The sequence below is a fragment of the Oncorhynchus nerka genome, linkage group LG4, assembly GCF_034236695.1.
Source record: "Oncorhynchus nerka isolate Pitt River linkage group LG4, Oner_Uvic_2.0, whole genome shotgun sequence".
Lineage (NCBI taxonomy): Eukaryota > Metazoa > Chordata > Actinopteri > Salmoniformes > Salmonidae > Oncorhynchus > Oncorhynchus nerka.
In genome coordinates this window covers 54,090,423-54,112,340 of record NC_088399.1, presented here as the reverse complement: position 1 = coordinate 54,112,340, position 21,918 = coordinate 54,090,423, and the positions used below count along the sequence as shown (strand labels likewise).

The 21,918-nt window shown below is 44.4% G+C and overlaps 2 protein-coding genes across 3 annotated transcripts in view; both read left to right on the top strand.

The window, feature by feature from the left end:
• Positions 1 to 2,811, top strand: part of ubap2l (ubiquitin associated protein 2-like) — a 96,090-nt gene extending 93,279 nt beyond the window's left edge. The window contains 3 exon segments of the mRNA XM_065017657.1: positions 1,097 to 1,167; positions 1,327 to 1,530; positions 1,653 to 2,811. Coding sequence (XP_064873729.1) covers positions 1,097 to 1,167; positions 1,327 to 1,530; positions 1,653 to 1,748 — 371 coding nt within the window. The 3' untranslated portion in view covers positions 1,749 to 2,811.
• A 3,477-nt stretch (positions 2,812 to 6,288) lies between these two features.
• hax1 (HCLS1 associated protein X-1) lies at positions 6,289 to 21,918 on the top strand. Of its 2 annotated transcripts, none has more exons than XM_029657821.2 (7): positions 6,289 to 6,714; positions 7,079 to 7,308; positions 7,696 to 7,928; positions 8,088 to 8,151; positions 19,788 to 19,918; positions 20,209 to 20,323; positions 20,634 to 21,918. In XM_029657821.2, exons 1-7 carry the CDS (start codon positions 6,641 to 6,643, stop codon positions 20,705 to 20,707), a joined length of 921 nt encoding a protein of 306 aa, XP_029513681.1. In that variant the 5' UTR covers positions 6,289 to 6,640; the 3' UTR covers positions 20,708 to 21,918. The 2 variants fall into 2 exon arrangements, with proteins under 2 accessions (XP_029513681.1, XP_029513682.1); XM_029657822.2 differs by lacking the exon at positions 6,289 to 6,714 and adding an exon at positions 6,731 to 6,967.

Here is a 21,918-nt window from a genome sequence, read left to right as displayed (position 1 = left end):
TTTGTTTCTCTGTGAGCACACGTCCGAGCAATCCATCTGGCTCCGCGGCTTTGTGAATGTTGACCTGTTTAAAGGTCACATCGGCTACCGAGAGCGTGATCACACAGTTGTCCGGAACAGCTGGTGCTCTCATGCATGCTTGCTTCGAGGCACTGGGCAGCTCGCGGCTGAGTTTCGCTTTGTAGTCCGTAATATTTTTCAAGCCCTGCCACATCTGACGAGTGTCAGAGCCGGTGTAGTAGGATTCAATCTTAGTCCTGTATTGATGCCTGATTGTTTGTCGGAGGGCATAGCGGGATTTCTTATAAGTGTCCGGATTAGTGTCCCGCTCCTTGAAAGTGGCAGCTCTAGCCTTTAGCTCGGAGTGGATGTTGCCTGTAATCCATGGCTTCTGGTTGGGAAATGTACGTACGGTTACTGTGGGGACGATGCACTTATTGATGAAGCCGTTGACTGAGGTGGTATACTCCTCAATGCCATTGGATGAATCCCGGAACATATTCCAGTCTGCTAGCAACACAGTCCTGAAGCGTAGTATCTGCGTCATCTGACCACTTCCGAATTGATTGAGTCACTGGTGCTTCCTGCTTTAGTTTTTGCTTGTAAGCAGGAATCAGGAGGGATAGAACTATGGTCAGATTTGCCAAATGTAGGGCGAGGGAGAGCTTTGTATGCGTCTGTGTGGAGTAAAGGTGGTCTGGAGTTTTTTTCATCTGGTTGCACGTGACATGCTGGTGGAAATGAGTTAAAACTGATTTAAGTTTGCCTGCATTAAAGTCCCCGGCCACTAGCAGCACCGCTTCTGGATGAGCATTTTCTTGTTTGCTTATGGCCTTATACAGCTTGTTGGGTGCTGTCTTAGTGCCAGCATCGGTTTGTGGTGGTAAATAGACTGCTACGAATAATGTAGATGAAAACTAGTCATTAGAATGTGATGTACATTTGACTGCATTACTTTCTATCTGGAAACTGCTGCCTTACTCCCGGACCATTCTGTGGATCTGACGCCCAGGGGTTTCCCTACCTCTCCTGCAGGGGTTGTGACCTGTAGACATGGTGAGGTAAATATGTCCGAACCCCTTTGTTTCCTCTGCAGGAGTCTCGGTCACGTCAAGCAACACAGGGGTCCCAGACATTTCAGGGTCTGTTTACACAAAGACACAGCAGGTGAGAATGATGCTACAGTGGTACAAACACTGGAATAAATGTATCTGTTCTGAGACGTTTATGACCAGTGTCTGTATAAAAGGTATGTACGCAAACAAATGTAAAAAACGCACACTAGTAAAGACAGGGCGACCAACGTTGTTGTGTTTAACCCTCCAGCAGCAGTCTTTTGAGAAGCAGCAGGGCTTCCATGCAACCACACCTGCAACTTCCTTCAGCCTGCCCTCGGCCCTGGGCAGTGGTGGTCCCATCAACCCCCCAGCCGCGGCTGGTTACGCTCCAGCCCCCTTCATGCACATCCTGGCACCGCACCAGCAGCCCCTCTCTCAGATCCTGCACCACCATCTGCAGCAGGACGGACAGGTACGGTGTGTGTGTTGTGACTGCGTTTGTGTGACAGTGCATGTGTCACACTGTATCTTGGAGAGAAATAGCTAGCACTGGATACCTTGCCTATGATCTTTTCCTATTTTCTCTCCTAACAGAGTGGCACTGGACAGCGCAGCCAGAATGCTTCACTTCAACAGAAAACCCAGATCAACAAGTCTGCATACAACAGCTACAACTGGGGGGCCAACTAACACCTGGCCCCATGTGTCCCAAAGTCTGACACACCGGCAGTACTCACCCCTGTCATGGGTGTTGCTGAGCTTGAGAGGCAGTCTTGTAAGGGGGGGATGGAGTTAAATGGTTATAGTAACAGACCATTAAGAGCAGAGTATTGAGTGTCTGGAATTTATATCATGTCCAACCCCCCCCCCCTCCCTTTCGCTCTGTTGTATGTAACATAGAGCTGTTTTCTAATATAAATGTTTTTTTTTGTTTTTTTTACTGATGGGAGGAACAAAGAAAATGTTGAAGGCGGGAGACAGGCTGGTTTTATATTCTCACCCTCTCCCCCTTATACTTGGGCGAAATGTAACCTTCCCACCATAAACCCAGACAGATGAACTTTTTCCTTTGTTTCCCATTGAATTTGTACAACATTTTAGTTTTAAGAATGGATTTTCTAAATTGGCAGAGGAATCGTGAAGTGTATTTTTTACCGTTATATATGTGTGTATGCACATGTGCGGAGTGTTTTTGTGTGTACACTGGTGGGCCTTGGTTGTGTACCGGTCCTCTCGTTAGTCCCAAACGCAGTGAGTTACACACTCATACCATGTAAAATGATTTCCCATGTTTCCTATGTTGTAAAATAGCTTTACTCCTGATTAAAAATGTAACATATGTAGATTGTTGCTTATTCTGCAAGACAGCTGGAGTACAAAATGATGTCGTACTAGAGGCCAGGGGCACACCCTTACCTACTTATGTGTTGAAGTTAAGTTATTTTTCTAACCCCCCCCCCCCACCCCCACCAATATATTAGGAAAACTGCAGCAATGATTACTGATGGACAAAATTGTACTATGGTTTTGTCTGATTTTCTTTTTGTACTGTGCGTTAAAATATATTTAAATGGCTTAACTTGTCTTGTACATATATAAAAAAAAACAAGTACTGTAGTCCTTGTTTGTTCAATGGCTTCCCCCCTCCCCTTTCAGATCCTCACTTGTTAGTCTTTTTGTTTCATGTTTAAAAATTTTTTTTTTTTATATATAAATATTAAGTAAATAAAACAGGAAAAATACATTTTCATCATTTTGGATGTGAATGTCTTATTTTATTTTTTAGAAACTTTATTTTTCTATCATGTGGCTCGTAAATACCAGTCTTTTTTCTTCAATTTAGTCAGCTAAACATAGTGGTGCCCGGTCTTGGTTGGGGCAGTCATTCTGCAAGTTTCCCTTTCTCATTTCTATATAAAACAATATTGATATAATTTGGTTGAATACAGTACCTCATTCAAAAGACCTGGATTGAAGGAAACCCTCAAGGACCGTCTAAATTTACCAGGATTGGACATCACTGCTCTGTAGTCATCCAAGGAAGTGGAGTGGGCAGGGCTGTGTTCTTACACAGTTGGTTTGGAGGACCAGCAGTATCAAATAAAACTAAACTATGTGATTGTTGCTCTGTAGAACTCTGCATGGTGCATCATTGACTTTTTTCCAGAAAAAAAATAGCATTTTGATGAGCTAGAACACATATGTCAGAGTCAAGGCCCGCGGGCCACATCCGGCCCGCAAGAAGGTTTTTTACGGCCCCTGGGATGATCTTGATTTATTATTAGAACCGGCCCGCAGCAAGCCGGCAGCCCGCAGATCTTTTACACGCACCAATACTACATTTCCCACAATGCAAAGGTGACGCACCGAGCAGTAGGCTGCTTCATTTCAATATTTATTGGCACAGCAGTCGTCAGCATCACAGTAAAATTAACTTTCAGATACCCATCAAAAATGGCAAAACGGAAGGTGGATACTGAGAACCGGGGGTTTCAAACAAGGTGGGAGTCGGAGTATATGTTCACGAAGGTAGCTGGAAAACCTGTGTGTCTTCTGTGTGGAGAAAGTGTGGCGGTACTGAAAGAGTATAATCTGAGACGACATTATGAAACGAAACACGCGGACAAAAACAAGAATATGGACATGGAACAAAGGCTACAAAAGGCAGAGGAATTAAAACGAGGCCTCAAATCTCGACAGGCTCTGTTCAAAAAAGCCAAATCACAAGGCCAGGCTGCTGTCAAGGCCAGTTTTATTTTGGCAGAAGAGATCGCTAAATCAGCCCGGCCATTTACGGAGGGGATTTCATCAAAAACTGCATGATTAAAGTTTGTGACGAAGTTTGCCCAGAAAAAGGCAACTCTTTTTAAATGTGAGTCTGAGCAGAAACACCATTGCCGAGAGAGTAGACCAGTTGTCCATCAATCTAAAAGAGCAGCTTGTGAAAAAGGGAAAAGATTTTATTGCATATTCCTTGGCTGTGGATGAGAGCACCGACATTTCTGACATTGCCCAGTTGTCAATTTTCATCCGCGGAGTGGACTCCAACCTAAGCGTGACAGAGGAGTTTTTGGCTTTACGTCCTATGCATGGCACAACTACGGGGCATGATTTGTATGAAGAGGTGTCAAGATGTGTAAATGAGATGGAGCTGCCTTGGGAAAAACTCGTGGGTTTGACAACCGACGGAGCACCTGCGATGTGTGGACACAGGAGCGGACTGGTGGCGAAGATACGGGAAAAGATGCAAGAGGAAAACGCGACAGGTGAGCTGACAGCTTATCATTGTATCATACACCAGGAAGCGTTGTGCGGTAAAGCCTTGAAAATGGAGCATGTAATGAGCATCATCACGCGCACAGTTAACTTTATCAGAGCCAAAGGTTTGAATCACCGCCAGTTCAAGGCATTTCTGACGGAGTTAGAAACGGAGCATGGTGATTTGCCTTATCACACAGAGGTGCGATGGCTAAGCCAGGGAAAGGTGCTTCAAAGATGTTTCGAGCTTCGTGAGGAGATTTGTCTGTTCTTGGACAGCAAAGGGAAAGACACAACACAACTCCGAGACGAAATGTTTCTGTGTGAAATGGCTTTTCTGTGTGACATTACGAGTCATCTGAATGCAATAAACTTGCAGCTGCAGGGTCGGGATCGTGTCATCTCTGATATGTACAGTACAGTGAAGGCATTTAAAACCAAACTGACTCTGTGGGAGACGCAGATGCGGAAAGAAAATTTGAGCCACTTTCCCAGCTGCCAGACCATGAAAGAGAAGCTCTCTACCAGTGCGTTCCCGAGCACACAGTTGGCTGATAAAATAGGTATGCTTGCCGCTGACTTTCGACGCCGATTTGCTGACTTTGAAGCACAAAAAAGCAGGTTGGAACTGCTCGGTAACCCATTTGCTGTTGACGTGGAAAGCTCACCACCAAACCTCCAAATGGAGTTGATTGACCTCCAATGCAATGATGCACTGAGGGCAAAATATGCGGCAGTGGGTGCTGCGGAGTTCGCCCGTTTCCTCCCGGCACAATGCCCCAGCTGCGCATCCAGGCTGCTCAAACGTTGTCTATGTTTGGCAGCACATACCTGTGTGAACAACTGTTTTCTTTGATGAACCTGAACAAAACATCACACAGAAGTCGACTTACTGCTGAACACCTCCACTCAATTCTGAGGATTTCTTCAGCTCAGAGCCTTACCCGAACATTGATGAACTTGTGGAAAAGATGGGACACCACCAAGTATCACCCTCAACCTCAAACAAGTGAACATTACTGTGCAATCACATATTTAGAGTTTTTACTCAGTTCAAGTTTAAAAGTTAAAATTTAATATTTGTTTTCACTGCATGTTACTTCTCCTTAAACAAAGTGTTGTTTTTGATTAATAGATTTTTGCACTTTATTTTTTTGTATTTCAATCCAATTATATTTTAAAAATATTTCAGTTGAGTGGATGATAGAAAATTGCTATTATTGTTTTTTCTTTGAAGTAAATTTAGCCCACTTTTGCTAAAATAGAAAATATAGTCTACTGATGGTGCCTTGAATACCGGTTTCTTTCATTTAATGTTCATGTTATGGGGATATTTATATAAAGGAAATGTGTCTTTTGTGTCTGTTGAAAATTAAAGATTACTGACAGAGCCATAAGAAAATATTGCTTTATTTATCTGATCATATTGTAATATATTTGTTAGGTTTTCAGTAGGTTCAATTAGGTTCACTAGACTATATGCGTCATTTAAAAAATTTTCAATGAACATTCGAACAGTCCGGCCCTCGTCTTGTAGCTGATTTTTTTATTTGGCCCTCCGTCCATTTGACTTTGACACCCCTGAGCTAGAAGGTAACATTTCAAGTAATTTCATTGAGTCAAATTTGTGTATCGATATTTCCTTCGCAGACTAACCTGTTGCACTTCAAATTCAAAGCACATCTAATTTGTTAAATAAATCCATTGTATTGACCTGAAAGAAATTAACTTGCTACACAATTATTTTGAGGGGACTACTAATCACTCACTCAGTGCTGCCGCTGGTCCTCTTGAAGTGGAGATCTAGGTACAACAAAAGATGTCTCCAGATTGTAGTCCTTAAAACCCGGAAATTGGTTACCTTTTGGTTCGTTCAGCATCCCCTATGCGAAAAAAATATGAATGGGGAACGAATATGGTTTTGGAATAAATGCCGAAAATAAGGTTTGAGATAAAGTCGGTTAACATGACCATTATGAAGCCTTTGTGCTTTTTTTTATTGCATAGCTAAATTACGTTTGCTAATTGAGATTATCGCAGAACAAAACATGTAAAAAAATATCCTAAACCTGTGTTTACCACTATTTCCGTCCTTTATTCCAAAACGCCCTTAATTTTCCCAATGGGCTTTGTCCAAGCGAACCATGGAGTTAGTGCCTACAAAAATACGCCATTACTATTGCCCTACGGTAAACTGTTCGGTGTGTTCCAAAACCGTCGATTGCTTTATTCTTCAGGGAAGTCTGGCTTTACGGCAGTCTTGAAGTCGTCCTTCGACTAGTTCAGCATGAAGTAGCTACATTTACATCAAACGTTTGATTCAAATGAGTTTATTTGATCTATTTCGTGGATTTTTTTGGGTACCTGGAGGAGGCCATGATCGTGGTGAGGGCCGAAGGTGAGAAACCTAAAGCCAACTAGCTTCAGCCACTTGACTAGCTAACTAGATAGCATAAATGGCGTTGCATAACCAGCTTCATAATTCGTGTCTTTGAAGCCAATTAAACCACCTCTGTAACTAGTATAGCTGACTAGCTATATGTTTGGCTAGGTATTTAGTGTTACGTATTTTATTTGCTTGTCTTCTACCGCGAAAGAAGTATTGGATTTGACATAACTTGTAACGTGTCATTTGCGCCAGAGACCAGCAGGTGGGGCTAAAGTGTAGGTTAAATGGTACTTTCTTGTACAAGCACTGCTGCTAAGATGCACAGTGACATGTCTAAAGTTTATCCTGGCTCACTTTTCCTAATCTTGCTCAGGGACCCCTTCTTCGATGGCATGACCCACGACGATGATGATGATGAAGAAGAGGAGGATGGAATCTACTTTGATGGTTCACAGGGTGGTGGTGGCCAGCAGGACCTGTTTGATAATCAGTGGAGGTTTGGGTTCAGCATGGGCCCAAACGGAGTGAGGATCCAGGAGCCTGAGATGTTTGGCCAGTTCTTCAGAGAGATGGAGATCTTCTCACAGCTAGGGCGAGACGATGGTCAGTTTGGAGTAGGACAGTTTGGTGGGAGCAGTCAGTCATCCTTGGCCTGGTCTCAATATTTTTTTTGTCATTACAAGGAGAGTTGGTATGACACAAAACCAAGACAACCTTCAGACATGCCTACCAAATTGATATTGACAGGGGAATGCTGATTCTGTATAGTGTGAAGGAAATTCCCTGGTTAAAAAATATATGGTTATAGATGAGTCGTTACTACTGGTTTAGTTATTTAACTAAGAAATATGTGTTCACTAATGTTTGCCAATTGCCATAACCATAACTGAGCATCATCTCTGTAATAGACTGGTCTAATAAAACTATTACGCTAATTACTTTTTAATATTCTAAACACTGTCCATCTCTGTGACCTCTCCCTCATTCCAGGTGTTACGAGTATTGAGGCGCCCCTTTCCCAGGACAGGTCAGAGAAAGGTGGGGGAGGATCCAGTGGAAACTGCTTGAGGGACTTCATGTTGAAAGGCCCCAATGACTGCCCGTGTGGGTCGACTGGGCTACCCTCAGGACCATCAGAAGGCCCCAGGGTCGATAAGAACCCTCCATCTGGTGGCCCATGCTTCCCCAACACACCCTTTGATTACTGGACACCCTTTTCTAAGGTATAGGAGAGATCTATCCCAATCATCATTCTCAAATTACAATATAGTACATTCTGAATAATAATTTTATGAGCTACACATCCTACGGGTGGTAATTTTTTGTGTACAGTTTATTCTCTTCATTAATCATGTCCTTTGATTATCTTTTATTTTCTCCAGTTCAATGATAGTTGGAGAGGAAGGCTACAAAGGGGTCAAAAGCAGGAGCCGAAAGCAGACAGAGGTATGGGCATGTTATTGTCAAACGGCCAAGTTATTTGGATTTAGGCGCAAGGTCCTGTAAAATCGAATTTTATTTGTCAAGTGTGGCGAATACAACAGGTTGACCTTACCGTGAAATGCTTACTTACAAGCCCTTAATTAACCTACAATGCAGTTTTAAGAAAATAAATCAACTAAAGTTTTTTTAAAAATGCAAATAAAAGTAACACAGTAAAATAACAATAATGAGGCTATATACAGGGGGTACCAATACCGAGTCAATGTACGAGGCTACAGGTTAGTCTATGTAATTTGTACATGTAGGTAGAGGTAAAGTGACTATGCATAGATAATGAACTGTGAGTAGCAGCAGTGTAAAAACAAAAGGGGTGGGTGTCAATGCAAATAGTCCGGGTGGCCATTTGATTAATTGTTCAGCAGTCTTACGGCTTGGGGGTAGAAGCTGTTAAGGAGCCTTTTGGACCTAGACTTGGCGCTCTGGTACCGTTTTCTGCGCGGTAGCAGAGAGAATAGTCTATGACTTGGTCTTTGACAATTTTTGGGACCTTCCTCTGACACCACCTAGTATATACAGTTGAAGTCGGAAGTTTACATAAACTTTGGTTGGAGTCATTAAAACTCATTTTTCAACCACTGCACAAATTTCTTGTTAAACAATAGTTTTGGCAAGTCTGTTAGGACATCTACTTTCTGCATGACACAAGCCATTTTTCCAACAATTGTTGACAGACAGATTATTTAGTTTACATACACAGATTAGAAGTTTACATACACTAAGTTGACTGTGCCTTTAAACAGCTTGGAAAATTCTAGAAAATTGTCATGGCTTTAGAAGCTTCTGGCTAATTGACATCATTTGAGTCAATTGGAGGTGTACCTGTGGATGTATTTCAAGGCCTACCTTCAAACTCAGCGCCTCTTTTCTTGACATCATGGGAAAATCAAAAGAAATCAGCCAAGATCTTAGCCGTCATACTGCTCAGGAAGGAGACACGTTCTGTCTCCTAGAGATAAACGTATTTTGGTGCGAAAAGTGCAAATCAATCCCAGAACAACAGCAAAGGACCTTGTGAAGATGCTGGAGGAAACAGGTACAAAAATATATATATATCCACTGTAAAACGAGTCCTATATCGACATAACCTGAAAGGCCGCTCAGCAAGGAAGAAGCCACTGCTCCAAAACCGCCATAAAAAAGCCAGACTACGGTTTGCAACTGCACATGGTGACAAAGATTGTACTTTTTGGAGAAATGCCCTCTGGTCTGATGAAACAAAAATAGAACTGTTTGGCCAGAATGACCATCGTTTTGTTTGGAGGAAGAAGGGGAATGCTTGCAAGCCGAAGAACACCATCCCAACCATGAAGCATGGGGGTGGTAGCATCATGTTGTGGGGATGCTTTGCTGCAGGAGGGACTGGTGCACTTCACAAAATAGATGGCATCATGAGGCAGGAAAATTATGTGGATATATTGAAGCAACATCTCAAGACATCAGTCAGGAGTTAAAGCTTGGTCGCAAATGGACAATGACCCCAAGCATATTTCAAAGCTGTGGCAAAATAGCTTAAGGACAACAAAGTCAAGGTATTGGAGTGGCCATCACAAGCCCTGATCTCAATCCCATAGAAAATGTGTGGGCAGAACTGAAAAGGCGTGTGCGGGTTATTAGGCCTACATTCTGACTCAGTTACACCAGCTCTGTCGGGTGAATTTTGGCCTATTCCTCCTAACTTATTGTGGGAAGCTTGTCGAAGGCTACCCAAAATGTTTGACCCAAGTTAAACAATTTATAGGCAATGCTACCAAATACTAATTGCGTATGTAAACTTCTGACCCAATGGGAATGTGATGAAAGAAATAATAGCTGAAATAAATAATTCTCTCTATTTTTCTGACATTTCACATTTTTAAAATAGTGGTGATCCTAAATGACCTAAGACAAGGAATTTTTACTAGGATTAAATGTCAGGAATTGTGAAAAACGGAGTTTAAATGTATTTGGCTAAGGTGTATGTAGACTTCCGACTTCAACTGTAGGTCCTAGATGGCATGAAGCTTGACCCCAGTGATGTACTGGGCCGTATGCACTACCCTCTATAGAGCCTTAGGTTTGGGTGCCGAGCAGTTGCCATACCAGGCGGTGATGCAACCGGTCAGGATGCTCTCTGGTGCAGCTGTGGAACTTTTTGAGGATCTGGGGACCCATGCCAAATCTGTTCAGTCTCCTGGGGGGGAAAGGCGTTGTCGTGCCCTCTTCACGACTTGGTTAGTTTGGACCATGATAGTTCGTTGGTGATGTGGACACCAAGGAACTTGAAACTCTCAACCCGCTCCACGACAGCCCCGTCGATGTGAATGGGGGTGTGTTCAGCCCTTATTTTCCTGTGGTCCATGATCATCTCCTTTGTCTTGCTCACGTTGAGGGAGAGGTAGTTGCCCTGGCACCAGATTGCCAGGTCTCTGACCTCCTCCCTAAAGGTTGTCTCATTGTTGTCAGTGATCAGGCCTTAACACCGTTGTTTTCAGCAAATTTAATGATGGTGTTGGAGTCATGCTTGATCACGCAGACGTTGGTGAACAGGGATTACAGGAGGGAACTAAGCACGCACCCCTGAGGGGCCCCCGTGTTGAGGATCAGCATGGCAGATGTGTTGTTGCCTATCCTTACGCGTGGCGGCCTGTCGGGAAGTCCAGGATCCAGTTGCAGAGGGAGGTGTTTAGTCCCAGGGTCCTTAGCTAAGTAATGGGCTTTGTGGGCACTATGGTGTTGGAACACTGTTCTATAGTCCAATTAACATCATTCTCACATACAGTGGGGAGAACAAGTATTTGATACACTGCCGATTTTGCAGGTTTTCCTACTTACAAATCATGTAGAGGTCTGTCATTTTTATCATAGGTACACTTCAACTGTGAGAGACGGAATCTAAAACAAAAATCCAGAAAATCACATTGTATGATTTTTAAGTACCGTAATTTCCGGACTATAAGCCGCTACTTTTTTTCCCACTGTGAACCTCGCGGCTTATACAATGGATTTTTCCCTCTTTCACAAGATTCATGCCGCCAAAAAACTGAGCACTGTCACATAATGTGACGTAAATAGAGTGCGCTCAAACTTCCCATCAAGGTGTCGCTCCGTGTTCCGTGGGAGGCTTGGATGACAAGTGGGGAGAAATCCTTCACTAAAACGGGCCGCATGCGAAGAGCAACTTATGGTCAAGTCTGCCAGTGGGTCCTGACAGCGTTCAGCATTGTCAAAAAATCCACTATCATCAACGGGTTTCGAAAGGCTGGACTGCTGCGTGTTGAAGGGGCAGCATGAGCTCAGCGGGGAATTTGCCTCCGGATGAAAGTGACGAGAGCGACAATGAAAATGATCCAACATTGGATGAAGCAATTCTGAGGCTATTCAACTCCGACACCGAAGGAGATGACTTCAGTGGTTTCAGTGCACAGGAGGAGGAAGATAGTGACCAATGACTTTCTTGGTAGGCTACTGTTTACTGCTATTTAAAAAAAAAATTGTTACAAGCCGTGTTTCGTTAAAGCCTATTTATTTTTGTTACAAGCATTGTTTCGTTAAAGCCTATTTATTTTTGTTACAAGCCGTGTCTCGTTTAAAGGCTGTGTAAAGTTTCGTTAAATCACACATGTAAGATACTCAATTAAAGCTACACTCGTTGTGAATCCAGCCAACATGTCAGATTTTTAAAATGCTTTTTGGTGAAAGCATAAGAAGCTATTATCTGATAGCCTGCACCAGCAGTAAACAAAGGAGTTAGCATATTTCAACCCTGCAGGCGCTACACAAAACGCTGAAATAAAATGTAAAACATGCATTACCTTTGACGAGCTTCTTTTGTTGGCACTCTAATATGTCCCATAAACATCACAATTGGTCCTTTTGTTCGATTAATTCCGTCCATATATATCCAAAATTTAAATTTTATAAAGCGCGAAGGTCATGTGGTCTGATGAGACAAAAATTGAGCTTTTTGGTCTAAACTCCACTCGCTGTGTTTGGAGGAAGAAGAAGAAGGATGAGTTGTATGATGAGGATGTTTGTACACCATCCCAACCGTGAAGCATGGAGGTGGAAACATCATTCTTTGGGGATGCTTTTCTGCAAAGGGGACAGGACGACTGCACTGTATTGAGGGGAGGATGGATGGGGCCATGTATCGCGAGATCTTGGCCAACAACCTCCTTCCCTCAGTAAGAGCATTGAAGTTGGGTCGTGGTTGGGTCTTCCAGCATGACAACGACCTGAAACACACAGCCAGGGCAACTAAGGAGTGGCTCCGTAAGAAGCATCTCAAGGTCCTGGAGTGGCCTAGCCAGTCTGCAGACCTGAACCCAATAGATAATCTTTGGAGGGAGCTGAAAATCCGTATTGCCCAGTGACAGCCCCGAAACCTGAAGGATCTGGAGAAGGTCTGTATGGAGTGGGCCAAAATCCCTGCTGCAGTGTGTGCAAACCTGGTCAAGAACTACAGGAAACGTATGATCTCCGTAATTGCAAACAAAGGTTTCTGTACCAAATATTAAGTTCTGCTTTTCTGATGTATCAAATACTTATGGCATGCAATAAAATGCTAATTAATTACTTAAAAATCATACAATGTGATTTTCTGGATTTTTGTTTTAGATTCCGTCTCTCACAGTTGAAGTGTACCTATGATAAAAATGACAGACCTCTACATGCTTTGTAAGTAGGAAACACTGCCGATTTTGCAGGTTATCAAATACTTGTTCTCCCCACTGTAGACGTCCCTTCTGTCTTCAAGAGAGCGAGAGTTGCACCCCTTCTGAAAAAACCTACACTCGATCCCTCCGATGTCAACAACTACAGACCAGTATCCCTTCTTTCTTTTCTCTCCAAAACTCTTGAACGTGCCGTCCTTGGCCAGCTCTCCCGCTATCTCTCTCAGAATGACCTTCTTGATCCAAATCAGTCAGGTTTCAAGACTAGTCATTCAACTGAGACTGCTCTTCTCTGTATCACGGAGGCCCTCCGCACTGCTAAAGCTAACTCTCTCTCCTCTGCTCTCATCCTTCTAGACCTATCGGCTGCCTTCGATACTGTGAACCATCAGATCCTCCTCTCCACCCTCTCCGAGTTGGGCATCTCCGGCGCGGCCCACGCTTGGATTGCGTCCTACCTGACAGGTCGCTCCTACCAGGTGGCGTGGCGAGAATCTGTCTCCTCACCACGCGCTCTCACCACTGGCGTCCCCCAGGGCTCTGTTCTAGGCCCTCTCCTATTCTCGCTATACACCAAGTCACTTGGCTCTGTCATAACCTCACATGGTCTCTCCTATCATTGCTATGCAGACGACACACAATTAATCTTCTCCTTTCCCCCTTCTGATGACCAGGTGGCGAATCGCATCTCTGCATGTCTGGCAGACATATCAGTGTGGATGACGGATCACCACCTCAAGCTGAACCTCGGCAAGACGGAGCTGCTCTCCATGCTCTACAACATCCGCAGAGTACGACCCTGCCTCACACAGGAAGCAGCGCAGGTCCTAATCCAGGCACTTGTCATCTCCCGTCTGGATTACTGCAACTCGCTGTTGGCTGGGCTCCCTGCCTGTGCCATTAAACCCCTACAACTCATCCAGAACGCCGCTGCCCGTCTGGTGTTCAACCTTCCCAAGTTCTCTCACGTCACCCCGCTCCTCCGCTCTCTCCACTGGCTTCCAGTTGAAGCTCGCATCCGCTACAAGACCATGGTGCTTGCCTACGGAGCTGTGAGGGGAACGGCACCTCAGTACCTCCAGGCTCTGATCAGGCCCTACACCCAAACAAGGGCACTGCGTTCATCCACCTCTGGCCTGCTCGCCTCCCTACCACTGAGGAAGTACAGTTCCCGCACAGCCCAGTCAAAACTGTTCGCTGCTCTGGCCCCCCAATGGTGGAACAAACTCCCTCACGATGCCAGGACAGCGGAGTCAATCACCACCTTCCGGAGACACCTGAAACCCCACCTCTTTCAGGAATACCTAGGATAGGATAAAGTAATCCTTCTCACCCCCCTTAAAAGATTTAGATGCACTATTGTAAAGTGGCTGTTCCACTGGATGTCTTAAGGTGAACGCACCAATTTGTAAGTCGCTCTGGATAAGAGCGTCTGCTAAATGACTTAAATGTAAATGTAAATGTAATGTTGTCCAGGTGGGAGAAGGGCAGTGGAATTGAGATTGCGTTAGCTGGTGCTCTCATGCACGCTTCAGTGTTGCTTGCATCGAAGCGAGCATAAAAGGCATTTAGCCTGTCTGGTAGGCTCGTGTCACTGGGCAGCTTGCGGCTGGGTTTACCTTTGTAGTCCGTAATAGTTTGCAAGCCCTGCCACATCCGACCAGTGTCAGAGCCTGGTGTGTTGGGATTCAATCTTAGTCCTGTATTGACACTTTGCCTGTTTTATGGTTCGTCTGAGGGCATAGTGGGATTTCTTATTAGTGTCCTGCTCCTTGAAAGTGCTTTAGGTTTGGGTTCTGGTATAACACTCATCATATTAGCAAATATCAAACTTTTTAACACTGTAGTTTGATAAAGTAGATCCAAGATGGCGTAGCAGTCAGACGTCTTGTCGTGTCGTGTCCCTTGTATATATCGTTTTTTAACGTTTTTTTACATATTTTTCTTCGCATATCTTTTAAAACATTTTGCTATACCTCAACTTCTAAATACTCTCCTGCAACCCGCCTCACCCAATGTAGCTTTTTTTTCTAAAGTATTTATATTTACTTCGGATTTGGAACCCCTCAACTGAAGCTAGCCAGCTATCACTACCAGCTATCAGTCAGCAAACCATTGCTAGCGGTCTTCAGCTAACCGGTCATCAGCTAACCTTTAGCTCGGAAAGCTCTCGCCAGTTCGAACAACGCAACTCTAACCAGACCATAACGGACCTATTATTTTTTTATCCCCGGATTCCCACCGCAAACGGAACATTTTCAGCTGGATCTTCACAACTAGCTAACTAGCTAACCGCAACCCCGGATGATTACTCCTGGCTAGCGTTTCCACCCACTTAGCTTGAAGCTAGCCCGGCCAGAGCTCCTGTGCTACCACCGAAGCATACTCCTGGGCTACAATATCCGGACCCACGACCGGTCTATCGATGTCACCGCATGAAGAGGCATAAACAGACTCACCCCATCGCGACGCCCCCCAAAGGCTAACTTTCTAGCCCTTGCTATCTCCTTGCTTGCTAATTCGGCCTGCTAACTGCTAGCTTGTTTAGCCCCGGTCCGCTAACTGCTACCTTGTTTAGCCCCGGCCTACTAACTGTTAGCTTGTTAGCACAGGCCTGCTAACCGTCTGAATCGCCGCGTCCCAAACACTCACTGGACCCATATTTACTTTCAATCTCTTTTCGCTTTTTAATCTGTTTATACCTTCCGGTAACCTGCCTCACCCAATGTGATACGGAATCGCTATTATTTTTAATTTTTAGAACACACTCAAGAACCTCCAGAAGCTAACTAGCTACAAGCTATTTAGTCATTGTTAGCCACTGCTAGCGGCTTTTTTTTTTTGGCACAGCCAGCCAGTTTTTTTTTTACCTGGATAATACTCGCCAGTCCAGCTTCCCTGCCCCATCCACCGCTGCACCCTGGACACTGATCACTTGGCTACATAGCTGATGCATGCTGGACTGTCCATTAATCACGGTACTCCATTCTGCTTGTTTATGTTTTATCTGTCGGCCCCAGCCGCACTCAGGCTCTGTGTGTAGTTAATCCGACCCTCCCTGCCTAGTCAACATTTTACCTGCTGTTGTTGTGCTAGCTGATTAGCTGTTGTTGTCTCTCCTACTGTTTTAGCTACTGTTTTAGCTAGCTCTCCCAATTCAACACCTGTGATTACTGTATGCCTCGCTGCATGTCTCTCTCAAATGTCAATATGCCTTGTATACTGTTGTTCAGGTTAGTTATCATTGTTTTAGTTTACAATGGAGCCCCTAGTTCCACTCTTCATACCCCTGATACCTCCTTTGTCCCACCTCCCACACATGTGGTGACCTCACCCATTACAACCAGCATGTCCAGTGATACAACCTCTCTCATCATCACCGAGTGCCTGGGCTTACCTCCGCTGTACCTGCACCCCACCATACCCCTGTCTGCGCATTATGCCCTGAATATATTCTACCATGCCCAGAAATCTGCTCCTTTTATTCTCTGTCCCCAACGCTCTAGGCGACCAGTTTTGATAACCTTTAGCCGCACCCTCATTTTACTCCTCCTCTGTTCCGCGGGTGATGTGGAGGTAAACCCAGGCCCTGCATGTCCCCAGGCACCCTCATTTGTTGACTTCTGTGATCGAAAAAGCCTTGGTTTCATGCATGTCAACATCAGAAGCCTCCTCCCTAAGTTTGTTTTACTCACTGCTTTAGCACACTCTGCTAACCCTGATGTCCTTGCCGTGTCTGAATCCTGGCTCAGGAAGGCCACCAAAAATTTGGAGATTTCCATACCCAACTATAACATTTTCCATCAAGATAGAACTGCCAAAGGGGGAGGAGTTGCAGTCTACTGCAGAGATAGCCTGCAAAGTAATGTCATACCCAAACAGTTCAAACTACTAATTTTGAAAATTACTCTCTCCAGAAATAAGTCTCTCACTGTTGTCGCCTGCTACCGACCCCCCTCAGCGCCCAGCTGTGCCCTGGACACCATTTGTGAATTGATCGCCCCCCATCTAGCTTCAGAGTTTGTTCTGTTAGGTGACCTAAACTGGGATATGCTTAACACCCTGGCAGTCCTACAATCTAAGCTAGATGCCCTCAATCTCACACAAATCACCAAGGAACCCACCAGGTACAACCCTAAATCTGTAAACAAGGGCACCCTCATAGACGTCATCCTGACCAACTGGCCCTCCAAATACACCTCCGCTGTCTTCAACCAGGATCTCAGTGATCACTGCCTCATTGCCTGTATCCGCTACGGAGCCGCAGTCAAACGACCACCCCTCATCACTGTCAAACGCTCCCTAAAACACTTCTGTGAGCAGGCCTTTCTAATCGACCTGGCCCGGGTATCCTGGAAGGACATTGACCTCATCCCGTCAGTTGAGGATGCCTGGTCATTCTTTAAAAGTAACTTCCTCACCATTTTAGATAAGCATGCTCCGTTCAAAAAATGCAGAACTAAGAACAGATATAGCCCTTGGTTCACTCCAGACCTGACTGCCCTCGACCAGCACAAAAACATCCTGTGGCGGACTGCAATAACATCGAATAGTCCCCGTGATATGCAACTGTTCAGGGAAGTCAGGAACCAATACACGCAGTCAGTCAGGAAAGCTAAGGCCAGCTTCTTCAGGCAGAAGTTTGCATCCTGTAGCTCCAACTCCAAAAAGTTCTGGGACACTGAAGTCCATGGAGAACAAGAGCACCTCCTCCCAGCTGCCCACTGCACCGATAAACCCATGATTATCGAAAACTTCAACAAGCATTTCTCAACGGCTGGCCATGCCTTCCGCCTGGCTACTCTAACCTCGGCCAACAGCTCCGCCCCCCCCCCCCCCCCCCCCGCAGCTACTCGCCCAAGCCTCTCCAGGTTCTCCTTTACCCAAATCCAGATAGCAGATGTTCTGAAAGAGCTGCAAAACCTGGACCCGTACAAATCAGCTGGGCTTGACACTCTGGACCCTCTATTTCTGAAACTATCCGCCGCCATTGTCGCAACCCCTATTACCAGCCTGTTCAACCTCTCTTTCATTTCGTCTGAGATCCCCAAGGATTGGAAAGCTGCCGCAGTCATCACCCTCTTCAAAGGGGGAGACACCCTGGACCCAAACTGTTACAGACCTATATCCATCCTGCCCTGCCTATCTAAGGTCTTTGAAAGCCAAGTCAACAAACAGGTCACTGACCATCTCGAATCCCACCGTACCTTCTCCGCTGTGCAATCTGGTTTCCGAGCCGGTCACGGGTGCACCTCAGCCACGCTCAAGGTACTAAACGATATCATAACCGCCATCGATAAAAGACAGTACTGTGCAGCCGTCTTCATCGACCTTGTCAAGGCTTTTGACTCTGTCAATCACCATATGCTTATCGGCAGACTCAGTAGCCTCGGTTTTTCGGATGACTGCCTTGCCTGGTTCACCAATTACTTTGCAGACAGAGTTCAGTGTGTCAAATCGGAGGGTATGCTGTCCGGTCCTCTGGCAGTCTCTATGGGGGTGCCACAGGGTTCAATTCTCAGGCCGACTCTTTTCTCTGTACATATCAATGATGTTGCTCTTGCTGCGAGCGATTCCCTGATCCACCTCTACGCAGACGACACCATTCTATATACTTCCGGCCCGTCCTTGGACACTGTGCTATCTAACCTCCAAACGAGCTTCAATGCCATACAACACTCCCTTCGTGGCCTCCAACTGCTCTTAAACGCTAGTAAAACCAAATGCATGCTTTTCAACCATTCGCTGCCTGCACCCGCACGCCTGACTAGCATCAACACCCTGGATGGTTTCGACCTAGAATATGTGGACATCTATAAGTACCTAGGTGTCTGGCTAGACTGTAAACTCTCCTTCCAGACTCATATCAAACATCTCCAATCGAAAATCAAATCAAGCGTCGGCTTTCTATTCCGCAACAAAGCCTCCTTCACTCACGCCGCCAAACTTACCCTAGTAAAACTGACTATCCTACCGATCCTCGACTTCGGCGATGTCATCTACAAAATTGCTTCCAACACTCTACTCAGCAAACTGGATGCAGTTTATCACAGTGTCATCCGTTTTGTCACTAAAGCACCTTATACCACCCACCACTGCGACTTGTATGCTCTAGTCGGCTGGCCCTCGCTACATATTCGTCGCCAGACCCACTGGCTCCAGGTCACCTACAAGTCCATGCTAGGTAAAGCTCCGCCTTATCTCAGTTCACTGGTCACGATGGCAACACCCATCCGTAGCACGCGCTCCAGCAGGTGTATCTCACTGATCATCCCTAAAGCCAACACCTCATTTGGCCGCCTTTCGTTCCAGTTCTCTGCTGCCTGTGACTGGAACGAATTGCAAAAATCGCTGAAGTTGAAGACTTTTATCTCCCTCACCAACTTCAAACATCTGCTATCTGAGCAGCTAACCGATCGCTGCAGCTGTACATAGTCTATCGGTAAATAGCCCAACCATTTTTACCTACCTCATCCCCATACTGTTTTTATTTATTTACTTTTCTGCTCTTTTGCACACCAATATCTCTACCTGTACATGACCATCTGATCATTTATCACTCCAGTGTTAATATGCAAAATTGTAATTATTCGCCTACCTCCTCATGCCTTTTGCACACAATGTATATAGACTCTCTTTTTTTCCTACTGTGTTATTGACTTGTTAATTGTTTACTCCATGTGTAACTCTGTGTTGTTTGTTCACACTGCTATGCTTTATCTTGGTCAGGTCGCAGTTGCAAATGAGAACTTGTTCTCAACTAGCCTACCTGGTTAAATAAAGGTGAAATTAAAAAAGAATTTAAAAAAGAAGCTGTAACAAAGGTAGATGATGAAAATATCTGACTTCTGCAGCCTTCTCTACAGTTACCTGTCTTGTTTTTTTTGTTGGATTTCCATTTCAATTTCCCAAACATCATCTCCTCAGATCTGGACTCGCAAGTCTCCTTTGGAGGGCTCGATCAGATTCTAGCGCCACCTGCTTGGTCTTCCACTCAGCCAAAGATGCGCTCTTACTTCCAGTCGGTCACTGTCACCAAAGTGGTGAAGCCTGATGGGGTAAGAGATACAGTTCACCTTGCAATGGTAAACAATAGAAATATGCATACTTATTTTTGAATGTTGTATCTTGGTCTACAGTAAAGTGCTCCCTGTTTTTTCCAAGATGGTCAATATGGAGGCACTCTATTTCTGCGCCCCTATAGGCCCTGGTCAAAAGTAATGCACTACATAGGGGATAGGATGCCATTTGGGATGCACAACCATGTTCAATCCACTGTTCAGAACCATGCAGTTATAGAATCCGTATAGAGTTTCTATGACAGTCTGTTTGAATGTGTTTTGTTTAGAGTGTTGAGGAGAGGCGCACAGTCCAAGATGGCCAGGGGAACGAGGAAACCACAGTGACTTATATAGGGGGGCGCGAGGGGGTACAGGATCAAGCCGGACCGCTCTTACCACCAGGTCTGTCCTCCAGTAGGGTTTATGTTTCTAGTCACCAAACTGATGCCCTGTTTACTGTATCATATCATAATGTCATTTAGCAGATGCAGAAATGGCAGATCATATTAAATTCCGTAGACATGTGATTTGACACAATTGTATGTGAAAATACCTTGACACTGAGAACCTTACATGGTTATGGTTGGCAGCCATGTATTTATGGGGGAAACTGTATCTTGTGATGATACGTAAAATGCCTTTTCAACCTCCAACAGAACGTTGTACAACAGACTTAACAGTATATTAAAACACAATTCCCCCCCCCCCCCAGGTGGCACACACCCCTTTTCGGAAATGCACGATGATCTTTCCTTGTTTTCAAAATTCTTTGGAGGCAGGAGGTGAACCTATCGATTGGGAGCTCGGAAGAAGAATAAATGTCAAATCGTTTCTAGACATTATTTCACTGTATTACATTGTGGTAAAGTAATGTTTAGGGTTGGTTATATTTTCAGTGAGGATTTAATGTTGTTTATTGCCTCTCTCTTAACTATGGGCAGGCTGGATAAACTAAGCTTGGTCCCAGATCTGTTTGTGCTCTTGCCAACTCCATTGCTCATTGTCAAGCCAAAAATGACTTGGCATGACAAATGAGTGACAAGGAGTTGGCATGATGGTACAACAGAATGGCACTCAGGCTAGAATCAACTATGATTGCCAAAATAACTGAGTATTTCTGTTCAGTAAAACATGTAGCATTGCAGTGTGATTCTTAATTGACCAATACCCACTAAGTGAGCTAGGCAGAAAATATTATGGACAAAATTGAAGAGTGAAATAACCCTTTTGTGAATAGTTTGCAGAAACAGCTCAACCTAAATCGAGCATAAGAAAATTCTGACTTGTCAATATGCATATTTTATTTTTGTAAAGTCCTTTTCAAATTCTGCAATGTGAATTTATGACTGAACAATAGAGGCGTAATATATTTACACGGAGTGTTTTTTATAAAAATTGCAATGCTTCAATTGCCTCAATTTGCGTCCCACTACTCAGAAGCATTTGCATTTTTTGTAGATCACACCAAAAAATGGTTTTGCCATTTCTATGAGGTAAGATTAAAATGAAGTAGGCTCTTGCAACAATGAAATGGTATTTCCAGAAAACAAGCGTAATGTGTACCTTTTTGTTGTTGCCTAAAGGTTGTTGACCTGCCTTCAACAAAAGCATTGCTACATGTACTTTGTAATATGGGTTAACTTTAATGTGATCTTCATGATGACACCTGCTACCACATTTTTGCTTTGCAAAAGACACACAATCTGATGTATGTATGGCTGGTGTATGTTTTTGCCAGATTCTTCTGTAGGTGTGGTGTTAACTGTTGCCTGTTAAACAGCAGTCCAAGGCTTCTGAATTTAAAATGTACTTGATGTCATACACTTATTTTTTGAGAAGCAAGAGAGCTAGTAAAGTCTGTTAGAAAAGATAGGATGGTCATCTTATTGATGATGGATGATTATCATAATTTAGCTAAATGCTCACCTCTGACCTAATCTGTTCCATTATATGGTCAGAGACTCAACTGGTTTAAGAAATAAAAAATGTAATCTGCA

Bases quoted from the DNA above. Each gene is read 5' to 3' on its own strand.
- hax1 (XM_029657821.2), top strand. From the start codon at position 6,641: ATGAGTTTATTTGATCTATTTCGTGGATTTTTTTGGGTACCTGGAGGA. The intron at 7,309-7,695 runs GTCAGTTTGGAG...CCCTCATTCCAG, and splicing joins ACAGCTAGGGCGAGACGATG to GTGTTACGAGTATTGAGGCG. The intron at 19,919-20,208 runs GTAAGAGATACA...TGTTTTGTTTAG, and splicing joins AAGTGGTGAAGCCTGATGGG to AGTGTTGAGGAGAGGCGCAC.